The sequence below is a fragment of the Papilio machaon genome, chromosome Z (genome assembly GCF_912999745.1).
Source record: "Papilio machaon chromosome Z, ilPapMach1.1, whole genome shotgun sequence".
Taxonomy (NCBI): Eukaryota; Metazoa; Arthropoda; class Insecta; order Lepidoptera; family Papilionidae; genus Papilio; species Papilio machaon.
Genome location: NC_060016.1, coordinates 8,529,151 through 8,546,172, shown reverse-complemented (window position 1 = coordinate 8,546,172; position 17,022 = coordinate 8,529,151). Strand labels below are relative to the sequence as shown.

The 17,022-nt window shown below is 31.6% G+C and overlaps 1 protein-coding gene across 6 annotated transcripts in view; it reads right to left on the bottom strand.

Moving 5' to 3' along the window:
* Positions 1-16,495, bottom strand: part of LOC106717276 (protein NDRG3) — a 57,149-nt gene extending 40,654 nt beyond the window's left edge. For 2 of the 6 annotated variants that reach the window (XM_014511082.2, XM_014511086.2), the window contains exons 1-4: positions 12,178-12,482; positions 11,749-11,932; positions 11,408-11,482; positions 2,073-2,251 (exon numbers count right to left, since the gene is read on the bottom strand). In XM_014511082.2, the coding sequence (XP_014366568.1) occupies positions 2,073-2,251; positions 11,408-11,482; positions 11,749-11,927 (433 nt within the window). In that variant the 5' untranslated portion in view covers positions 11,928-11,932; positions 12,178-12,482. Of the gene's footprint in view, positions 1-2,072; positions 2,252-11,407; positions 11,483-11,748; positions 11,933-12,177; positions 12,483-12,628; positions 12,646-16,255 lie in introns of those variants that run through there. The other 4 variants (XM_014511083.2, XM_014511085.2, XM_014511088.2 and 1 more) reach the window with 4 other exon arrangements.
* Positions 16,496-17,022: the final 527 nt, after the last annotated feature.

Here is a 17,022-nt window from a genome sequence, read left to right as displayed (position 1 = left end):
TCGTAATAAAGATCTAATATAGTATTCAATTATATTTATTATACAAGAACTAAGCGCCTGCAGATTTCCCCAGTGGTTGTCATGGGCGATTGGAAAATCTTTTGAAGTTCCCGCGGGCATAAGGGAGACTTTGATTTATAGGAAACGATTTTTTGCAAAATAATATTTTTATATACGTCGGGGAGCTAGTATATACGAGCTATAATATCTTGTTTTATGTAGTACATGCAAGTGTTTTACAGAAAATCTTACTTTTCATTTAAACTGTCTAAACACTTAAAAAAATAATTCGCTCGGTTACCAAAGCCCGTACACTAGAAATTTAACTATGGGTACCTACAATGGGTATTCTTTACTATGTTAATAAATTTAAGAAGATAGAAAACGTTATATTTAGATTTAGAAGGCAATGGCCTCTTCTCTAAATGGACGAGTAATATTATCTACAGAATATTTCGTTTGCTGTAAACTTTCAAAATAATTTTTAAATATATTTGTATTTACCTTAAATATCCCAGTAGTCGTAATTCTTTTTGATTTAGTTCCCTTTGTGCTTCTTAATGTAAAATAAGAATAATTTATTTAATAAATTGCGTATAATAATTTGAAAATTGCGAATTTTATTTCATTATAGCTAAATAGCTATAGAACTGTGCTAATCTTTTGATGATCGTTAAATAAATATGATAAATAATTTTACAGATTAAAAACGTCTGTAAAACGTTAAGCCGCTTAACGAGAATAATAATCTATCCTCTCAAAAGAATAATAACTCGGAAATAAGTAAATAATCAATTTTATTTAAGCCTTAAAGACTTAAAGACGAAAAATAAAATTGTCTAAAATCTAAAAAACAAAAGAAAAACAAAGTACAACATAAATAAAATTTTATTAATTCCGTCGTGTTTAAAACTTTCACACCTCACTACATTTAATTAAGCAACTTTAAATTCTCTATTCAAAATTTCACGCAAAATTAAATTCATATTCCCTAACTTTGATAAGCTGAAATTTCGATAAAATTCCGCAAGTGTAACACGATCGCGATACATTTACGTGGAATTCAACGTGAAAACGCAACCGGAATTTTGCCGATGCAACTTTGTGAGGAATTTCTGTCTAAGGCCGGTAGCACACAACCGAGAAAGCGAATCGGAAGTGAAGCGAAGCGAAAGCTGATACAAATCTGGATTTATTTTTCATGTTTTGACAAACCGTTCAGCAGACAGACTTACGAAGGTAGACCGAATGCAACAAGAAGCATTTTAACTTCGTTTTTTGTGTCTCTTTGGTGCAGCAGGTTACATTTTGCCTTGGTGTTGCCGCTGTTTGCAACCGGACGTTTCGATATTGAATTTATCACACTAACAACTCCCATACCTCTGCTAGATTGTCTTGTGATCATGATAGATTCGATACTCAAATAAAATAAAAAAATGTAATTCGATTACTCGTAGATAGAAAAGTGTTATATGGGTGAAAATATAAAAAGAAAGAGTTCAAAAGTTTCAAAGTAGTTTGTATTAATAACATATACGTATAAAAAGCATGTACCAAAGAGTAAAGGCGATTACGTTTTCTTAAGACATGTCAAAAGGCACTTGATATTCAATTATATTGGAAAATCTTTTGAAGTTCCCGATATTGTGAGCGCTAGGAACAACGTCAATGCCACATCGAACTTAGTTTCCTTCACGATGAAGGCGGGTACCTTGCGGGAAGAATACTTAAGTGCTACGGTGTCGTTTCTCTGTAATTTCCGTGCAACTACACGATGGAAGCTAGATAGGAATTAGCGACAAGTATTCGTATAGGCGAAATGTTTGAAACTGTTTGGATTTATGTTTGAAAATTACACGTTGTACAAAATTTCAAGTGTTGTAGATTTTCTTAATAAGTTATTTCTATACACTGGATATTATGGACATATTCTAGTAACATAATCATGTTTTAACCCAATCATAATTTTCAAAAATAGTGTTCATCAACAGACTTAAGATAATATTTGTTACATTATTTCTCCTTTTTGTGCCATTATAACACCCCATTTCATAATATAATAAATTACTTACAGTTCATCCCAATGTCGTGGTAGGTGATGATAGCGGGCTTGGAGCGGTCGCCCTGCACAGCCACCTGTATATCACAGCGGTCGGTGCGCACGCGAATCTCGACGCACCCGCCCTCGCCGCTGAAGCGACGTGCACTCGGGAACTGCAGCTGAATGTTCTTCAGCTCGATGTCGTCCATGCTGTAGAAATATATTACTTTACTATAGGGAAGTCAAATATTTTAGCAACTCGGAACATCATGCGAGTTGCTGTTTAGAACACAAATGGTGCGGAAGAGTGTAAAAGGGTGCGGGGAAGGCGCAGCGCACAGTTTACCTTGAACCGCCAAAATGATCATGATCTATTTTTGTAATAGACCGAACGAAAATTTTTCTTACTCCGTTTCATACAAAGTAACCAAAACAATTTTCGGCCGATCCTTGTGATCGAATATTAAATTCATTTGATAGTTTTCAGGTATTTAAAGTAATAAATACACAACACTTGTACTTTATTTCGTAGACATACAATATTTTCTTGGGATCTCTTTAATCTTCTAGGAATATATTTTGAGCTTTGAATAATAAATAGTACCTTTATCTCATAATATCTTGAAGTCAGAAAAGTTTTCGTGATAAATATTGATAGAGATGAACAAGTATAGAAATAATTATACCTAAAAACATAGGCGAATAAATGACTAGACAAGAAATGTAATTTTACAGCCGTACTCACAGTCTCTTTTATCAAAAGACTCTTAAATATAGCTTTAGTTAGATAAATCTATACTTAGGATCTCCTTGATTACCAATTAATTTACTATAAATGTAGCACTTATTGAAATACGTTTAACGTTTTACCATTATATAGATTTACCACTGAAATAATATCCGAATATAATAAAAAAAGAAATGAAACGCCTAAGCGCTTTATCTGCCGAATCGGAGAGAATTACAAGCTACATGTTTGAGGTAAATATTTACTACAATCTTACGAAATATATTTCCTTTTATATCTTTTTATGAAGCACGTAATCCTTTCAACATGGTATATTAATATTTGAAAATATAATTCTTTCCTTCATAAATATAAAATTCGTTTCCCTCTTTAGATTAAACGTACAAATAAAGTTCTAGTTTTCTTCGAAGTAGATTTAATGTAGCAGTATAAAAAAAGATTGTTTCAGAAAACAAAAGTACACAGATTTACCTTACACATTACCCTGTTCACGCTCAGATAGCCGCGTTAAATCCGACAAGCCGAAGCCTCAAAATTACACTACATCAGAGCTTAAAGGCAGTCGCTGAGTGCAGTTAAAATAACAAATGCATTTCTCTAGCTATCTACTGTAAAACGATGTAATCCCCCCGTTTCAATTGTTAAATGAAATCCTTGCTATACGTTTAAGTTTCGTTTTACGTACCTACTTAAAATTGCCACAGCCTAAAGAACCGTACGAGACTATAGATTTATATATATAGATTTTATTTAAATATATCAAGCAATATGTAGCAGAACTTGCACTTGTAATTATATCATTCATTTAATAAAAAATATTTATCAAACACTTATTAGAATACCAACCTTAGAATAGCTTTAATATTTAAGAAATAGTAAATACAGTCATGTAAGTTGTTCTACATAATCATTTTTAAAATTGACAAAAAGTTTAATTAAAACTTTCACCGTAAGTTTGTTATTTTTTAATTAAAAATAGTATCTAGTGCAATGGATTTTTTCCTTTGAAGGTACATCAAAGTTTTATGTTAGAGTAAAATTTTAACAGACCAACAGGAAATTGGATGCGCTGTAGTTTGCGTCTTTGTAGGTGTATTAAAGGACGTCGGTTTTCTATCAACGTGAATACACTACAAAGTTAAATAAACTGATATAAAGAAAATAAATAAAGGAACATTTTATATACTATATATATATATATATATATATATATATATATATATATATATATATATGTATATAAATACAATTCTATAATCTTCAAATAATGTATACGTACATAAACCAGTGAAAAATTCTTATTTCAGGTTTTGAAAACGCAAAAAATAAAAAACAAATTATTTGTAATAAACCTTTTTTTACTTTTGTCATTGTTTTGGCAATGTTTTTAGTTATCACAACATAAGAAAGTTTGCTGGTCTCGGATTAAAAGTTGATTTTAAATATTACATCACCGAATAGAAGCTTCTATCAAAGAACGTCTCAGGTTTTAGTTTACAATTTTAATAGTCATTTAATTTTTATTCTGCAATTTTATACACTTTAAAATTGCATTTCAGTTTGTAAAGCAATAATACGAAATGAAATTTATAAACCCTTGTTCAAAGATAGCTCTTAAAGTACTTTTTCATCATTACCCGATGGAGGATGGATTAACTTCCACTTATTCTATTGTTAGCATCTGCGAACAGAAGTTTCATATAGCTGGGTATTTTATATAATCCATTAAGAAAACAGTATCTGAACGTTTAAAATATATTTTTGCTTGAAATTTTTTTAAGTGCATAAATGTTCTTGTAAAAATTGAATTGAGAATAGAAATATTGGTCCGATGTAAATATTGCTACTAATTCATATGCTTAAATGAAAAAATAGCTATTAATCCCTGTGAAAAAGAACAGTGTAACAATTACAGTCAACTTATTTTCAGTTCAAACGTAGTGCAATTATTTTGCTCCGATTTTGTAATGTTATATGCTCGAAACAAAATGCTTATGCTGTGGAAACGATAATTACACATGTAGCAAATTATAAGCTACGAGACGAACCTGAGAAAAGGAAAATTGTTTATTCTTTTGTTTATTTGTATTAAAGGAAAAAAGGTAATATATTTACAATTTGAAAATGTTATACTTTTAATTGATGAGATTGTGGAAACATACATTAGAGATTGAAAATGATTGCCCATTGTAATCCGCAATATTAAAAAAAATCTTATAACCTTACTTAGGTTTAGGCAATTGTTCTCCTACCGCTAAACAAAGAATATTCCGAAAGATGATTGTATAAGACAATAAGCTTATGAATTATTACAATACTCGTACAAACTATACAACGTTCTTGACGTCGTCACATTAGCAAAAAAAAAAAATACTTGCAATAAAACTGTAAAAAAACTATAACCGTACCAAGATCAAGATGATTGTGCTCTTTCCAGGCGACCTATTTTCGCTCCAGCTGTTTGTAGTAGCCTGACCCATTCATTAACAAACTCAAGTCTCCAACTATGAATAAAGATGACATATTCTCGTACCACTTTTAACTATAATATGTAAAAGAAAACTATCCGAAGCCGTACGATATCTTTTGAAATCTATAAAATAATATAATAAGTGAAAAATACTAGCACATGCCTTTAGTCATTTAATGATAACTTAAACCGTCCTTGAGCACGCAATTAATATGCATTTTCTTGTAATGTAAACAATTGTTCTAAAACAGAAGTATATAAAGTATTGGGTGCTTTATATCTGTTGTGTTATTGTTTTAATTACCGACACACCTGTACAAAAACATATTGTTAACTCTATTTTATTTAGGAGAGTGAACGAGGCAACATGTTCTTGTATCTACAAGTATTTCGGTATTGGCAATTATACAACATAGTTTAGTAGAATTCAAAGGAAATAAGAAATAACAAAACCTATCTAAAAATTTCACCTTTATTGTGCTTTAACTTTAACCAAAGACTAATTAAAATAGAACACATTAGTATCATCAATTTGAACATTGAAACTTTCTAAAATAAATCTATAGACAATAAATGACATTGTCAGCCAGTGACATGTGCTATTTTTCATTTCTATTGAATTCGAATAGTTTATGTAATTAACATCTTGCAAGATTTCAACAAATTGGCATCGTTGATTAAAGGAGTTTCTAATAAAGGCCGGAGTATTCAAACAGTACATGAAGATACAAATAACACATGGTACTAGGGTTAAGGCTTTAAGTTTGATGTCTTTACGAATAAGGTCGCATTGTTTGACGTTTCGGTGTAGCTGTGGCCCGTTTTGGCCGGGATTCCGCATCGACCGCGCTTGCTGGCAAACGGCCAGGACAGGGTCGGGGCCGACAGCGCAAGTTACTTTCAATTTGTGAATGTACCAAGCACCAATTGTTATATATTTTTAATACATGCAATCGTATCAAGTACCCTTTGTGAAGTTGTACACTTTATAATGAAGACTGCATTCGAAGAAATCACGCCTAAAGAGTTTTATTAACTCTGTGGTTACCGAGACTTAATTGACATAAACCGACAATTTGTTCTACTTCTTTGCTAGAAGCAAGGATCGATTCAATTCCCTTCTTTCGAAATCTTCGATAAAATTATGGATATTAGTCGGAAGTCTAGACGTCCGAAAATATACGTACATATAGAAACGCAATAGTTACAGTTTCCATTGCGTTGGATGCATATTTTCAATCGATTGACCTTTTACCAGATAGTGCACTGAAGCAAGTTCTATCAAAAGTACATGAACATACTCTCATCTCTTTTATTCTTCTTGTACAAAAGTTAAATAACAATCATCATCATCATCATCTTGTAGAAGTGTTTCATAAGTGGAAAACTCATAGTAATTGAATTTAAAGTCTACGTAACAAACGGTAAATGTATTTGTAATTATTAATTTTAGTCTTGACATGACAAGGTGCTAAAATGCTGAACTTTATAAAATTTATTACCTTTATAGGACAAATTAAAAAAAAGCTTAAAAGACATAGTTCTTTGTTCTCAAAAGTGTTCATGTCAATTTTCGAATAATTCTGCTGAAGAATTAACATCTCTTTATATAAACTTTGGACCCCCATTTTAGACCTTTAGAAGAAGAATTTCTAAAAAAATATTTAATAGCGCTCAACTACGTAGTAATAGATACGAACTTTGACGCCCCTCCCCCTCCATGAACCCAATCATAGATCTAAAGATTTAGTTTATATGAGAATAAGTGACAGACCAGAATGGATGAAATAAATAAGGAATGCTGACCCGACCGTCTAACAGGATACTAACTAGGATGAGAGAGAGAAAACATAAGGACAGAAAGACAAAGTCACAGTTGCACCTAAAATTATCGATTATCGATTGATAAATGACAATTCTTCTAAAATTGCTACTGCAAAATGAAGTTGGCTAAGCTCATAAATAAGTTATTAACTTAAGTACATATATTAATCAAATAAAACCTGAGCTCAAAAACCGATCAGTTTATAAAGTATAATTTAAAAAAAATCGTCGGGAAGTTACTGTAATTACGGCCAGTTTGTTTTATTTTTTCGCCGCAGTAGTTAAAATGTTAAGTGGAACAAGCTTTATTACTTGACCAAGCTAGTTTAGTGCTAATAGTATTAGCTAATCCTGTATGTCTGCGCTATCATGCGTTCTACATCACATAAATTGTAAGACTGAACATGTGCTTCAATGTACGCCCAATCACCTTTCGTAGCACCACAAGATTATACTAGGCTAGGGGAGGATTGAAAGACATGGATGGTTTTGGGGGGGTATCAATCATTGGTTTATTAGTAGCGGCCGATTAAATTTTGCAAAAATAAAATTAACCTCATGGAAGAGATGTTTTTCTTTGGGCCGACCAGGCATACTGATCAATTGGCCCAATAGGATTTTTCCTATTGAGCTGATGGAATCCATATAATCAATCAGCCCAACAGAACACACTTAATCGGTGATAATGGATTGTTCATACATATAAAATCATATAAAATATAAACAGAGTAAAAATATCTATAAAATTTATTTTGTAACTTACTGGTAAGAATCAAATAACCTTATGTTGATGGATCATGTTTCAACGTATTATAAAATATACATTAATGCTGTATATTTGCTGTAGTTATCTTACTAATATTATAAATGCGAATGTTTGGATGGATGTTTGTTACAAGGTTACTCCACGGCGCAACGGATCTCGATGAAATTTGGCATAGATGTAGAACATAGTCTGGAAGAACACATTCTCTTATATTTAAGTTTTTAAAATATATTAAATCCGTGCGGGCGGAGTCGCGGTTGACGGCTTGTATAAATATAATTGCAAATTTAGGAAAAAATAAATAAATTACAAAACGAAAGACCTTTACTTCATATCATACTATCAAGAATGTGTACTTCAACGTTGACGTTAATGACTTGACTATATTAAAGTTATACAGTATTTTGAGATAAAACATATCTTTTAACACGGAATGAGGCTTCCTTTTTTCTTTCGGTGAAAGATCTGTGCTGTTTATTGTTGCACTATTAGTTTAGTACTTCAAAATGACGAAAATGAGAAGTTTACTTTGTAAAAATATATCTTTGTTCGCTTTACACTGATATTTATTTCGAGATGTACTCAAAGAATACAATTTCGAAGTGATATCAAAAGACGTTGCTACACAATGTCTTAGATGGTTGTCTGAACAAATATCCAATTGTAATAATTAATTTTTAAACTTTTGCTCTGTATTCTATTACTTTTTTTTTTTTTGCTCCATAAATAGAATTTTCAATACAATGTTCACTTTAGAATAAAAAAAAATTCTTGCTAGATATCAATTTTCTTGAAGCACGTAAATATTTGTTACTACTTCTGTGGGAAATTATTTAATATCAATATGGCAAAATAAAACTCTCTTTGTTTGTTTGGTCGTGTTAACTGTCATGATACGAGGCTATTATTCTATTAAAGACCCAATTCATACGATGACCCAACCTTACAACGCACAAATGTTCAACGTACATTGCGGCCCTAACGATATCCATCGCGTTTAGTACTCTACGATTACGTCATACGTGGTAAAAACAAAGCCCCAGTTAAAGTCAGTGTAACCTAAATATGTCGATATAGTAGAATGAAGACTACGCTTACGTTACTAAAAAAATAACTGCTTACTTTTGTTATGTTTTTTGACATCCCTGAATCATATTATTTTAGACAAAGAATTTCTAATAACGTAACTTCGAATTACTTTATTTGTGTTAATAAATCTTTCCATTTTAAAACTGGAATTTAAAGTATTTACTTTTATTTATATATCATATCATAAGGAACAATAAGGAGGCAAACGAGCGAGCGGCCACCTGAATTCGCCGAAATAGCGAAGCGATCACCGCCCATAGACATCCGTAATAGGAGATGCGTTGCCTACAGAGGAAGTGACGCACAGAATGAGAATATTTCCCATTACTATGCATCGCCTACTCCGACAAATCCACTTCCCCTTTCCATCCCTTCCTTATAAGAAAAGGGTGGGAAGGAAAAGGGGACTAAAATTATTCCTCGACACTACGAATACTACATGCTACTTGATATATATGCATCTTAGGTAACGTAAGGAAGGTGTAAATTTTATTTGCAGATATTTCGTGTAATTTCACACACACATGGTAAGAAATTCAACAGATGCAAATGGATGAACATAGCAGAGAATGTAATTGAAATCATAACGTTACTTTTAAGTACTGACTTCTCTCCTAAGTGGTTCACCGTCGTATTTTATTGGTCCCCCGCTACGTTGACCTAATCGACGATAAATCTAGTGCAAGGCCTGCCTCAGCTGTCGTCTTGTACGTACATCTATCAAACTTTTAACTCTATGTGCCATATGTTAAATTTTGTATTTTTACGTATTAAAAAAAAATCTCTTTTTCATCGCACAGATTCGTAATTATCTCTATATATCGCTATATTTATTATTTAAGAACAGTCAGCATATTGTTACAATACGATGTACTCGTCAGGTGAACGTCCTATGCGTCCTAGCGCTTTATGATATAAAAAAGACCGGAGATCCAATTAAACGGCCGTTCTATTTTAGTTGCCATGAATGAGGACGAAACTGTATCCCGTTTATTTGTCTACAATAATTGCCAATTACTTCTTTCGTAACGCAAAATTCGCAATATATTTCTATGAGCCTTAATTTTTTCTAATACAGTAACGTTACAATCTTCTTTATTTGGTTTTCCTCCAACGTCGTAGCCACATTCATCAAGCGACGAATGACTAAATAGTAATAGAATGATTTTAAAGGGATAGGAAGACCAAGAAAAGTTAGATTGAATTGTATAAATGATAATGTAAGAAAGACGTCAAGTATTTGTCGGCCGATAGAGGAATATGAAAAATTGTATGCATTGCCCCACATAGATGGTAAAAGGCCAAGCAGATTTATATTAAGAGTAGTAACATTTAACATATTAAATTATTACATACTAGCTGTCGCTCGCAACTCCGTCCGGGCGGAATAAAAAAAAAGCGTAATAACCTATGTATTCTTCAAATTTCGTCAAGATCCGTTGAGCCGTTTCGGAGATACCTTCGAACAAACATCCATCCATCCATCTAAACATTCGCATTTTTAACATTATATGTAAACTAGCTGTCGCCCGCGACTCCGTCCGCACGCAGTTAAAAAAACAAAACTAAATTGTTATGAAAAATAGATGTTAGCCGATTCTCAGACCTACTGAATATGCTCATAAAATTTCATGAGAATCGGTCAAGCCGTTTCGGAGGAGTATGGCAACGAAAACTGTGACACGAGAATTTTATATATTAGATTTCCATACTTCTCGCAAGTAGGTACTATTATGTATTTCGATATCTATGAACAATACTTGATTGTACATTAAAAGTATGCGCATATATGTATCAAAGAAAACATTTCAGCCAAAGTACACAATGCTGTGTTAGCAATCAATTTAATTTACGCAACCGGTACCAGGGCGTGGCGGAAAATGGGACAAGTAGATTTATTAGAAATAAATGAACAAAAATTATATTCTGTTTTGACATTAGTAAAATAAATTAATAAAACATAATTTTTTCATTTTTTTTTATTGACAAAAAAACCTCACAAGCGAATTTCTCAATTTTCTCAACGTTGTTTTTAAATCAGCTCAGGTGGTGGTATAATTTATAAAAATTTGAAAAATAAAATTTAAGGAAATATTGATTATCTTAAAGGTAGGTTTATAATTTTTAACAGTGGAAGACCTTTACCATTTTTATTGTATAAAATTACAGATTTTATATTAAGCAACTTTTTAAAACTTTGAGGGTAGTCTAATATTATTACAAAAGCGAATTCATTAAAAAAATATTGTGGATTTTGTCATTATTTCTTCTATCTTTATCATTTTAATTCATTCTGTGCTACATTCAAAGAATACAAGGTAATTTTAAAGTAATATTAGTCAAATTTTAAATTATTAATATAAAAAAAAACTGCCATAAAACATTTAATTTTTTTATGTAACATTAATTTACATAACAATATTTATCTTTTTACATGTGAAAATGTTCTATTTTCCTATTTTTACTAACCTGAGTAGGGCAGTTTCTTCAGCATTAAGAGAAGGCATCTTCAAGCGATTGTTCTCCACGTCCAAGATTTGATTTCTGTAATAGTGCAAAATACTTAGCATACTTTCATTGGCCCATCTACTCATTTATATTTACAATTGTGCAGTCAAAATTCCTGCTACAAAAGAGTTCTTATTATTATAACATTCATAATAAATATTTCATCAAAGATTAAAATAAATCTAATTTTAAGGAGTTAATATTAGTGCAAATTAAATAAACTAGTTAACAAGCCAGTAGATATATTATAAAGTAAAATAAAAATTAAGCAAAGCCTAGCCCAAAGCTAGCAATTCACTTACTCGGTTAAAGGTTCATTCATTTCACAATGTTTCCTATACAGTAATGGTCCTAACTTCTTTGCAGCTCCACCAAGATGAAGAATTTTCTTATAACCCCCCTTATTGTTAGGAAGAGTTGTATCATTGTACACCTTTCCCAAAGCAGTGTACGAACTGCCATTCAGCTGGCCACGATGCATGCTAACTTAACATCAAAACAGAAAAAAATAAGCCTCAAAAATACCAAGCAGATAGTTAATGCTAGTTTCATGCAAGAGACAAAAGGAAGAAAACAAAAATTAAAGCATTTGAAATAATTAAAAAAGTTATTGTTCTAGTTTTTAAGTTACGAAACTATTGTGAAATTCGCACTTTCAAAGCAGCGTGTAAAAAGTTAAAAAAAAAATATATAAATATAAAATACAAACTAAAAACTTTTTTAAATCTTACCTTAGTTGGGAAGTACCCGTGACTTTTCTTACAGCGAGCAAGAAGAATCTTATGCGAACACGATCAAAAATTCACTAACAAGTGTCTCTAGAAGTCGACTTTTCCATGCGGTGACGACTGCTATTCTAGACTGCTGTCCTCGCAGTGCAGGCTTTGAAGCAATATCGCAGCTCACTTCTCGCTGATCTGACGACGCATGCGTACCCATTACCCACGAATACGTCAATTATTCAATCGAAAGCCCGGGAAGTTATGAAGACATGAATTCACTAACATTTTAAGAAATTCTGGTTTAAGTAAACGTACGTAATAGACGAATTAAAACATTAATGAGTTAATTCAAATCGATTTATACATCATATAGTATAAGTAGTTAGATTTTATAAAAAAAATCGTAACTATTTTTTTTAAGTTCTTTCAGAAAACTCTTAAAAATTAATTTTATAACTACCTAAAAATAAAAATAAACTTCCAATGTCATTTTACATGTTTACTAACAATTTGACAGAGTTGCCAGTTGCCAAAGCTGTCAAATTAATTCCCTTAATCCTATAGTAAAAAGAATATAGAAATAGATTTAAAAATAGGTTGAGAATTTTTCTTAAAAGTATAAGTAAATGGAAATTATAATTAGAGCAATTTTTGTTCTTCTTAAAATTGTTGGTAAGATCATTTGTACAAATAAAAATTTTTTTTGAAAATATCTACTACGAGTACCCACAGTTTTTTTACTGAATTTTATTTTGTACAGAACATCTATACATTGAGTCCAGAAGTCATTCTGATGGAACTTTGGTTCCCTTTAAAATTCCATATTTAAAATACCGCCATCTATTATGATTTTTAGACAACCTTCTTGAATGTGTTTCGTATCACTGCAACTTTCTGCTTATAGATGGCGCTGGATTCCATTACAAAAATAAAAAATCCTTCACTTAAAAATTAAACTATTTTATCATTTAATTATGTTTTTTTATAAACCACATAATTATTAAACAATAATAAAAATGGTTTATAATAAAAGTGTCATCAATCCAATTTTCTGTTTGTTTAGTTTTCATTAGTAATACCCAACACAATAACCATATTTCTATCATACCATAGTCTACATAAAAAATGAAAATGTATCCAAAATGTTTGAAATTCGTTTTACTATAGCAAGTACTTATATAATATGCAACCACTTTAGTATACCCACGAATCATTGAACTAACGAAATCGGAGTATCACGAACTGCAGCCACGAAGTTTTATAGTGCAATGGATTCAACTCTAAATAATGCAACTAACATTAGGACGTTTGGAGTGCACGTGTCACCGTACATGTTATGAACTTTGGCTTAGGTATCAACTAACTGCAAAATGTGAACTAGATGCATCTTATTTCTGTACTACTTTATTTCGGACTTGTATATATTATTTTTGAAGTTGAAATTCATGTCAGTTAAATAGTTATAAGACTTAGGTAAGGTGTGATGGACGTGGTAGTACAGAATAAGTACATACATATTCTAAATCTCATAATTTCCCTATTCTTATCTCATTTCCGAAGTTTGTTTTCGTCTTTCAGTTCGTAGTGGCTTCCATTACCTTTTAGGAGTGTCTTCTAACCTACCCGCTGTCTTCAACTACTTAAAAGGAAATATAGTAATGAAAATAGTCTTTGTCATTCGGGGATAATGTAGCTTCCCAACAGTGAAAGAATTTTTCAATTCGGTTCAGTAGTTTTGGAGTCTATTCAATGCAAACAAACTAATAGTTAAATCTTTCCTCTTTTTAATATTAGTATAACTAGTAAGGTTTCTCATTACTGGCAGGATAGTGACAGGAACGTGGAGTTCATAATTTGCCATCGGTCACACAAAGTTTGCGATTTCTAGCAGATGTTGATATTATGCATATTATTAAAATATAACTTTATCAAAAAAAGATGTCTAATTGAAATTAAAAAAGTTGGTTTTTATTTTCTCGAGTCATGTCAAGTCTTTTGCTTACTTACTATACATGTTATCGAAATAATTAGTTACAGCTTACACAGCAACTAACGTATGATCGTGCTGTGACGGCACCGACTAGTTTCCACTCTTAGTACGAGACGCTCTGAAGATGGACACCCGACGGAACCGAAACTATTCGGTGCCGCTCCACGAAAATTTAAACAATGAAATTATAAAATATATCAACTTTTACTAATAACTGCTAACTTTTTTGTTATGTGTTTACAAAATGACTGTGGCATGACTACTTATTGTGGAACACATGTAGAATGTCTAGGGCTGGGGTAGTTCAAAACCACAATTTAGGTCATCCACGTTAGGAACTATGGATAAATTATTAAGTTGTTGACGGTATTTGAATATTTACTGAATCATGACGACTTCCAATACGTTGCTATTTTTGTACCGTTCTAAAAAAATATTAAATATAGTACTAGCTTTTACCCGCGACTCCGTCCGCGCGGAATAAAAAATAGAAAACGGGGTAAAAATTATCCTATGTCCGTTTCCTGGTTCTAAGCTACCAGCCCACCAATTTTCAGTCAAATCGATTCAGCCGTTCTTGAGTTACAAATAGTGTAACTAACACAACTTTCTTTTATATATATATAGATAGATAGATAGATAGATAGATAGATAGATAGATTAATATCTTTGTTGTATAGTATTTTAAAATAAAAATATAGTAAGTATGCAGTTATATTTCTAAGTAACTCGGACAGGATATTCGTGTGATAACTAATCACAATAAGGCTTTGTTAACTAAGTATCATGTTCAAAACAATACTGTAACGAATACGTATTAAGTAATTCTGCAATTTAAAATATACGCAATATGTTATAGAAATAGGAAATAGAATAGGCACCGAGTGAAAATATCCCGTTGTTGACTATTTTTGATTAATTTTTATTTAGCATTGATAGAAACGAGCGTCGAACTTGAATTGCAATCTGGAGGTTCTGGGTTCGAATCCCGCCATGTACCAATGTGTTTTTCGTGTTTCGATCTACATATGTACATTTATCCGACGTTCTTACGGTGAAGGAAAACATCGTGAAGTCAACCAATCCTCACTGGGCCAGCGTGGTTGACTATGGCCTAGTCACCCTGATGAAGGACTAATGGTGAGCTGATGATGATTGATAGAAACAGCCACCATTTCCCAATTAGAAAAGCATCAGAGGAAGAAGATAAGAGGGAAGGTAACAACCTGTCCCAGCATTTGTCCATAAAAGAGAGAGATAGGATGGATCAGATGCTTGTGGAAGGTGTTGATGACAAAGATTAAATACGAAAATTTAAATGGAAAATGTTTTTACGTCTTATTTTATTATGCAAATTGTATATCGTAAGTATCTCAGTAATAAAAAACAAATGAGTCATACAGGAAGAAAACAACATTCCATGTTAGACATAGGAAAAACAATAAAATAAAATATTACGTGATCATATACGGTTTGAAAAATTATACACAAATAGTGTACTAGTAATAGTAGGAACTATCTACTCGTATGTGAATTATATAAACTTTTGAATTAAATATAAACCGGTTATAACGATCTTGAACTTTGATTCAAAGCGAATTTACAAGCACGAATACCTTTTAGTACAACTGCTTCATAATTTTATTAAGTTTAAAAACAAAAAAATGTTCGTTTTTTAAACTAAAACCGCTAATTTTTATTTTAGTTCTAGTACCTTTTATATTTATGACATACTAGCTTTTGTTCGCAACTCGGTCTGCGCGGAATTAAAGATAAATATAATTAGTAGCTTATGTGTTCTTCCAGACTATGTTCTAATCTATGCCAAATTACATTGAGATCCGTTGAGCCGTTCTGGAAATACGTTCTAACAAGCAAACATTTATACAAACATTTGGATTTGTAGGATTAATATTATATATAAATATAATATATATGTAAATAATTATTTATTTTTCTATTATAAATAAATATCAATAATTTAAATTACCAATTTCATTTTCGACTGAAAATTTTAGTGAAAATCAGTAACTGATTACTAAACTTAAAATCCATAGATAAAACACTAATTTAATATTGATTATTAAGTCTACTTACTAAATATAAGACGGGACGAAGTCGTGTCGTGAAGCATCTCCAATTTTTGCGAAGCGACCAGATATGTACGAAGCGACGAATCTACGATCGCAGGTGAAAGTTACATTAGTAACTTGAGTGGGAACTTCGTCCCCAACGAAGCCGAAGTTGTCCATTTTTAAATTATAGACCGCGGAACCGTCCACTCGATAGTAATACTTGTAAGCATAGAGCACGGCAAACGACTGAATAATTTCTATGGCGAACATGGGCGCGGTGCATTGTTAATTCAGAGTTCCGAAGCAACTAACTGGCCTTTTATTCAACATATTATTCACTAATATACATGATGGATAGTTGCACTAATCTATATATATATATATATATATATATATATATATATATATATATATATATAAATGAATTGCTGTTCGTTAGTCTCACTAAAACTCGGGAACGGATGAACGGATTTATCTTATCTTAGTCTTGAAATGTTCGTGGAGGTCTAGGGAAGGTTTAAAAGGCGAAAAAAAATTTATACTGCTATTATTTTTTTTTAAATGCGCGCGGACTGAGTCGCGGGCGACAGCTTGTTTCTAATAAAATACAAATAAACGCAATTATTTTGGAACTGCAGAATTTTACTAAAAAAAATACTCGAATATTCAGCTTTCTGTTATCCAGTCCAAGTAGCAAATAGCTAAGATTATTTTTATTTTTAAAGAATTAGATTTTTTTAAACAATTTGGCAAGTGTTGGACAATAAAAATAATATTGTTAATAATTGA